This window comes from Trematomus bernacchii, unplaced genomic scaffold (assembly GCF_902827165.1).
Source record: "Trematomus bernacchii unplaced genomic scaffold, fTreBer1.1, whole genome shotgun sequence".
Classification (NCBI taxonomy): Eukaryota; Metazoa; Chordata; class Actinopteri; order Perciformes; family Nototheniidae; genus Trematomus; species Trematomus bernacchii.
Window position 1 is genome coordinate 21,227,308 of NW_022988043.1, and position 7,743 is coordinate 21,235,050.

General features: G+C 42.0%; 1 protein-coding gene across 1 annotated transcript in view; it reads right to left on the reverse strand.

Moving 5' to 3' along the window:
- LOC117473026 (solute carrier family 12 member 2-like) overlaps positions 1-6,319 on the reverse strand; it is a 38,689-nt gene extending 32,370 nt beyond the window's left edge. The window contains exons 1-3 of the mRNA XM_034118498.1: positions 5,754-6,319; positions 2,727-2,852; positions 2,478-2,553 (exon numbers count right to left, since the gene is read on the reverse strand). Of these exons, the coding sequence (XP_033974389.1) occupies positions 2,478-2,553; positions 2,727-2,852; positions 5,754-6,158 (607 nt within the window). The 5' untranslated portion in view covers positions 6,159-6,319. The remainder of the gene's footprint in view (positions 1-2,477; positions 2,554-2,726; positions 2,853-5,753) is intronic.
- Between the last annotated feature and the right edge of the window lie 1,424 nt (positions 6,320-7,743).

The window sequence follows — 7,743 nt, forward strand, 5'->3', positions numbered from 1 at the left end:
TTGTCCATTTGATGTCATGCCGTACCCGGAACAAAATGGACCAATCCGGAAGAGCTATGGCCACACCCAGCGGCGCTGGCCACACCCTCTGCCAGCCTAACATTTACTGTTGGAAGCTCTGGTTCAGTTCACAATCGATCCAGTCATGCCAATGCCAAGGACCTGTTTCCTGAAATGTGAAGGGAATTCTGAGCTGTTTCTCCTACCGACGGAAGAACCACGACGAAGTCAGTGGTTGAAATATCTGTTTAACACTGTTCCTTCAGAGGTTCGAAGAACGTTACTGTGTGCTAGCGTTTCCATATATCAACTCTAATATCAGCAGATGGCCTTACATACATGTATCTCATAGCAGGAGAATGTCTGCATTCACACACGAAATACTCATAGACAGTATACTCCAGGTGATTTACCGTACGGTCAGTCGCGAAACGTAATTACATTATAGCTGGCGTTCCTAGCGTGTATGCTACCGAGCTAAACAACGGAGCTAGACATGAGTTTGCTCGGGAAAACATTGTTGTTATGCCAGCTACAATGAATGTAGCAGACTACACGTATAAGATTGCAATTGTAAACATGTTCTTGATAGCCTAATATGAACCACTATCTGTTGTTCATAGTATAGTATAGTATAGTATAGTATAGTATAGCATATTACACTGAACAACTAGCAAACGTAGGTTAGCATTGTAATCCAGCTGGCAAGCTGACGAACATAAAACGACTAAGTTTCAATAATATTTTGTGATTGGCACTTCATTTCGTTAGGAATGTCTCCCAAACAAGGTATCTACCACGACTGTTTAAATGTGTAAACGTGTTTCGGACTGCTAAGCCATTGACACAGTGCTAACTGGGCTAACTAAGTTGCTAGCGTTTCCATATATCAATTCCAATATCAGCAGATGGCCTTACATACATGCTACATAGCTAAACAACAAGGCTACCTAGAGCTAGACATGCTAGGGAAAACGTTGTTTTCATGCCAGCTACAATGAATGACCGAACGTAGCAGACTACCCGTATAAGATTGCAATTGTAAACATGTTCTTGCTAGCCTAGACTAGCTGTATAGTAGATTGGCATATTACACTGAACAACTAGCAAACGTAGGTTAGCATAATAGCTGGCAAGCTAACTGTGTTGATTAGATAGATAGATTAGATAGATACACACTCCTACCACAACTACTACTAACGAATCTAAAACAACTAAGTTTCTCTAATATTTTGTGATTTGCATTTGATTTCGTCCAGCCAGATCAGGAAACTCCTGGCGTATCTGGCGGACAACACACACACGGGATGACCCACTCTGATGCCTTGTCCTAAAAAGCCCCGGCAGCCGCTTACAAAGCTGCGATAGGCAAGATGCCGAAAACGCCTATAAGGGGAGGAATGGATGATATACCGTGTATATATGTATATTTACGCATGTTCATTTTGTACATTTCTAAAAATAAAGTTTGATGGAAATACTTAGTAGGCCTATTCTTTCTTCCCTGAATTATTTGCTCCTATAACATATCATTCATATATAGCAAACCATGATTTGATTTCTCATCAAACTGTAGTAGTTTATTACAGGTAAAAATAACTTACTCTTCTATAACAACAGTTGTAGGTACAGTTCGGTTAGTTAGCGTATAAAATATACGGCTGTACCGAAGCCATTATAAGACTGTTGTTCCGCTGAGAGCGAGCCGAAAAAAGCACTGTTAGACATGGGCGGAGCCTCTCTGGTGGTTGACTAATCAGAACAGAGTGGCCGAGCTGACCAATCGGAGCACACTAGGCTCACAGGGAGGGGGGGGGCAAGAGCTCCAACGAGCCGTTTAGTGGAGAGAGTGAATACTGCTGAATACACACACTTTACAGAGATGCTGAATGCGAAACCAATGTGAGTTTGGAAAATTGCACAGCATAAATCTATTTTAGTATACCTCAACAATGGAATTATGATCAGTGGAAATGGCCATGACACCTCTCCTTTAACATATTCCATGAAAAGTCAAAAACCAATACTGTAGTGCGTCTCTCAATTCTTTCTGACTTCCTGTCTGTGGCTCTCAGCTCCATGCCCAATGGTCCCAACTGAAGAAGTCGCATTTTTAAAAAGGGATTAGAAATGTTTATTTTATCCAACATTACACTAACAGTGGGAAAATTGTGAAATTGTTAGGGACATTATTCATTAGCGGATGAATCCACGTTTGGTTATGAGTATTTGTGGCAGCAGGACAATGTACATGGGACACGGCACAGAGGCACATGACCCAAAATACTTTTTATTAGATACATTCAGTGTTGGTTTGGGTCTATTAATGGGAATAGTTGATAAGAATAGAACATTAACCTGTAAGTATTGTGGCTGCCAAATAGTACATCTAATGAGACTTTCTGATCTGTTGGCACTTGAAGGAGAATGACCTCATACTTGGATTCTTCTCAAACATTTAAACTCAATGTACCCACCGATTCCAGCGTGGCCAACGATCCAGGTCATTCGGATGAAAAGCATCACACCCCAGATATTCAGCATGCAGCGGACCTGTAATGCACAAACATGTTAGTCTTCTGTGGGCCAGCCTGTAACCCCAGATGGGAGATGAGTCTACGCTATAACAATTGCTGTTGAAAACATTGATTTGATCAGATAAGATGAAATATCACAGTGAGAAACAGAGGACTACTCCTTTAAATGTTCCTGTACATAACACTAACCAGGACTCCTTTGACCCAACCAAACTTGATAGTTCCTCCTTTAGCATTCTTTGCCGCCAACGCCGCTGCTGCCTCCTCAGCTGCTGAAGGCTCCTCGCCATTGGCCAGTCCGTCTTCAAACGGATCCTGACAACCAATCACAGCCAAGGGGAAATGGGTGACAGAAAAAAAAAACAGGAGAGTAATCAATTAGTGGATCAATGAAAAAGAAAAATATACCTACATCTGAAGAGGCCCTATTGTGCTTTTTGGGCTTTTCCCTTGAGTTCTATAGGTTTTTGAGTATGTAAAAGGTCTGCAAAGGCTAAAATCCCTGTGTTCCCTCCAGAGGGAGTTTCTCTCCCACACACTCCCCCTCCCTGCCTGAAACACCTCGATTGGATTCCTTTGTTTACTTTCGTGACATAGTGACCTCACTAGGTAATACTTGCACTTCTATTGGCTGGCGATCCAACACATTGTACGTGATAGGGGTGGGACATCTCTAAGCGGTTGACAAATCCCAAAAGAGGCGGTTGGCTAACCAATCAGAACAGACTGGGCTCTGGTTTCAGACAGAGGGTGAAAAGAGGTGCTGCAGCACAGGCAGTATGAGAAAAATAAAGAGCTTTCTGAACATTAAAGCATGGAGACATGTCACAGTAGAGGCACAACATACAAATATGAGCCTAAAATAATTAACATATTGGTATCCCTTTAAAAATAAATGTCTTAGTGGATTTTCATCTAACATCCTGCTGTTAGAATACTATCAGCGTACAATGTACGGCTATGTTGCAGCTACCTAGAGGAGTGGGATGCCTACAGGGTCATGAGATGCAGCATTGTGTGTGTGTGTGTGTGTGTGTGTGTGTGTGTGTGTGTGTGTGTGTGTGTGTGTGTGTGTGTGTGTGTGTGTGTGTGTGTGTGTGTGTGTGTGTGTGTGTGTGTGTGTGTGCATGTGTGTTTGTTTGTTGGGGTCATGCCTCCAGTGATGTCACTAAGGCCCAGGCTCCACGGGAACGCATACGGCAAAACGCATCGGAGTAACGCAAACGCAACCGCAAAAAACCTTCCGCCCACACGCAATATACACCGGATTGTGTCAAGCTCCACGAGACGGCTCCGTTTACATCCAACCGCTGGAAAAGCTGCAGTACATATGCCGAGCCTGTACGTGGCGCTGTAACTTCCTCCACAAAAGCAGCAACTTCCTCCACAAAAGCAGCGAAGAAGAATGGTTGTCATGGCTGCACTTCTGTTTATTCTCCGCGGTGGGGGCCGAGGGATCCGGGCAGAGTTTTTCGCCGGTCAACGTGTGTTAAAGTTTAAATCTTCCGGACAAAATTATAAAAGTGCCGGTCAAAGGTCTTCTTTGTTATTTATTGAGCTTTAAAACAAATGAATAACGACGATATAATGATATATGATAATAAAATACACGGAGCCTGTCTCTTTTTCCTCTCTTCTCACAGCGTCAGTGTCTGTCTCATGCAGCAGCTGATCCAGTAATGATGACTCGACAGTAAAAATAAACATATTTATAACTAGTTTAGGTAGTTTGAGAGGTAATTAAAATAGCTAAGGGTGATGATCTGACTTGAAGTGTGTGTTTTGCTCCCGCTGCATCACAGCGGGAGGAGCTGCGTGTCTCCGTCCTGTCAGATTAGACTTCACTCGCGTTTATGTCCATATCGAGATAAAGATAAATAATCTGAATTCAGTGTGCAGTGTACTTTTGCGGGGGTGAGCAGCAGAGGCGGGGAGAGGCGGGGCTATTGCGTCGTCATTATCAGAAACGGATGACCGTATAGGCGACCACACGGCCCCGTTGGACCCCCCAGAGCGCTCCGTTCCCAGATCTATCCACCTTTGGACCTGTTGTCGTTTGCAGGGTCTGTTTCTACGTTTCCGTTACGGCGTCGTCGAGCTTAAAGGGCTATACGCATGAGAAATATGCGGATTCAACCCATTTTCGTTCCCGTGGAGCCTAGGTCTAAGCCCACTCGGAGTCTCTGAGATGGAGTGTAGGGAATGTTTTCTGTTTTCAGCTTGCATACCTCTAATTACCGTCCATAACTAAACATTAACTTAAGAAAAACTGTCTTACTATTAACTATCATTTATTTTACAACTGCTACTCTGAAGATTCTCATATCAATGAATAATACAGATATTTTTATGTTTTTAGGTTAAGATTAAACTCTATTGATTCCTTACAGAAATTCACAAGTATAAATACTTCAAACATACTATATATATTAGGAATGTGATGATGTGCAGAATGAGTGCCTTTACACTTTGAGTACATTTTAAGACTACTTGTGTACTTTTACTCAAATACAATTTGGAATTTAATGTAACTTGTTATTCTACGCTGTTGTAGTGCTACTTTTACTTCACAGTTACTTTAGAGTATTCGAGAACTTCACCATCCTCTGTTTAAAAGTGCGGTATTGGCAGAGGTGGGAGAAGTATACTCAGATGATCGTGTACTTAAGTAAAAGTAGAAGTACCGGAAGGTAGGAATACTCTGTTACAAGTAAAAGTCCTGCATTCAACAGAATAATACACATGATTTTTTAAATAATGATTGATCATTAAAGTGTTCTCAAAGCTGGTAAAGGTGCAGCTAGTTTGAATGACTTTGTATAATGCAGGGTAGCTTGTGAATTTACTCCAGGTGGAACTCAAGTCTGATTTAAGAGTTGATTATATTTCACATCATTAATCCAAATTTGTAAAGTAACTAAAGGGATTAAATAAATGTAGAGGCGTAGAAGTACATGATTTACCTCTGAATTGTAATGGAGTAGAAGTTCAAAGTATACAAGAAATATAAATAGCCTACTTAAGTAAAGTAAGTATCTCAAATTATACTTAAGTGAGGTACTTGAGTAAATGCACTTAGTTAATTCCCATCTCTGGGTATTTGTACTTTAACTTTAGGTCAAAAAGTCTTCCACCACAAACGTGCGTGATAATTTCCGCAATGTAGGCTATGATGTTTAATGCTATTAGGGGAATGAAAACACATTTTATTTGTACTTTATCGAGTTCATCGTGCAGCTCCGACAGCGACGGTCTGCCCCACTTCTCCCCGAAAGGCGCAGCGGTCTGCCGGTAGAAGTCGATGTTGGGCACGGCGTCTATGGTGTTGTGTCCAAAGGTCCTCATGTAGTAGGTGTTGTAGTGGGAGTCGGAGATGTGCGTATGTCCCGTGCCCGTTGAATGGAGGCTGACCGAGTCGCTCCGCGCCGTGTCCGGCTCCATGGCGCTGCCCAGGGCGCCTGCATCCAGGAAGCCCACCACCCTGATCCGGCCTTTGGACTCCTCGGGCGGCTTGGATGCATCTGTGGAGGCCGGGGCGGCTGCTGCTTCTGTCACCGTGTCCACCTGGAAGCGTATCCGAGGGGAGCCGCCGCTCTTCAAGGCCGGCTTCTGTCCCGACATGTCCTCCCGGATTAGACGCTCGAAACCTGTCCAAAGAGTCACTTCTAACGAACGGTTAACGTGTCAAAAACACCTGCTCTAAAGCCAAGGGGAGGTCGGGGCAGCAGCTCCGCAGCATGTAGTACCGAACAGTCCCAGCAGACACACACAACCGCAGGCTGGCAGAAGAAGAAGTCATTAAAGTATCCAAAAGAAACATTTACAAACTAAAGTTAAAAATCACCTCCTCTGCGAACTCTGGGTAATGGAGCGGTCAGGACGTGACGTGCGTAAAGGGCACCAACTCTCTCTCTTTGACTCAGTGTCTCTCTCCACCTATCACTCTGTGTCTCTCCCTCTCCATCAATCCATCTGTCCATCCAGGGCCGTATCCAGGATTAGCTAAATACCGAGGTCCCAACATGCTAGGGGGGTTCGGGGGCGTACTCCCCCGTGATTTTTGGGATTTTCATGATCTAGTTAGGTGCTTTTTAAGTCCTGTGGGGGGTCACAAATGGATAATATATTGATTTCAAACAAATGCAGCATCAATTATTTTTGAAAGTGTAATGCATAAGAATCAGTTGATTGTTACTATGAATGATCTGGACATGCAGAAGAGGCTAAAATGATCCCAAAACATTGTCAACATTAATTTTCCATGTCTCTCTCCTTTCCATAACCTGCCCCCTCTCTTCCATCTTCTTTAGTCTCTCTGTCTTCCTCCTGTTCATTACTCTCTCTGTCCTCTACTCTTTCTCTTTGTTCAGTCTCTCCCTCGTTGTTCACTTTCTGCTCCTCCTCACTTGTCGCTCCTGCCAGTGAATTAAAAGCAATTCAGCAATTTAGTTCATTTCACTTGTTTGCATTCTTTTTAAAATAAAAATCTGTTTTGTTTGATTCTCAAAAGAGAACAAAAATGTAAGCAAATTGTGTTTTATACAATTGTATGTTATTATGACATCATAACTGCAATAGATGTATGTTGTTAAAAGTATGCCTATTGTCTATATTGTAAATGAAGATAGATAGATAGATAAATAGATAGATAGATAGATAAATAGATAAATAGATAGATGGATAGATAAATAGATAGATAGATAGATAAATAGATAAATAGATAGATGGATAGATAAATAGATAAATAGATAGATGGATAGATAAATAGATAGATAGATAGATAGATGGATAGATGGATGGATGGATGGATAGATAGATAGATAGATAGACAGACAGACAGAGAGATAGATAGATGGGGTTATTAAGCCTACATTCTTTTGTGTGACTGTACCTGCAGTTCCTCCCTGACTTCCATCACTTTCTCTCTCTCTCTCTCTCTCTCTCTCTCTCTCTCTCTCTCTCTCTCTCTCTCTCTCGCTTCGACTGGCCTAGTCTTTTCATTATATCTGAGTCAGCATAAAAAGAAAACAATACAATGTTATATCTTCAATGTTTTACTCAAATTGAAATGAAAGAAAAGCATTACAACGTTTGTTAAAAGGTAATCCTTCTGACATTGGATGAATGTAATTAACTTTAGCTCTCTAGCTAGTTTATTCACGCAATTTAAACCAAAGTATAGCCTATAGCTGCAATATAAGTTAGT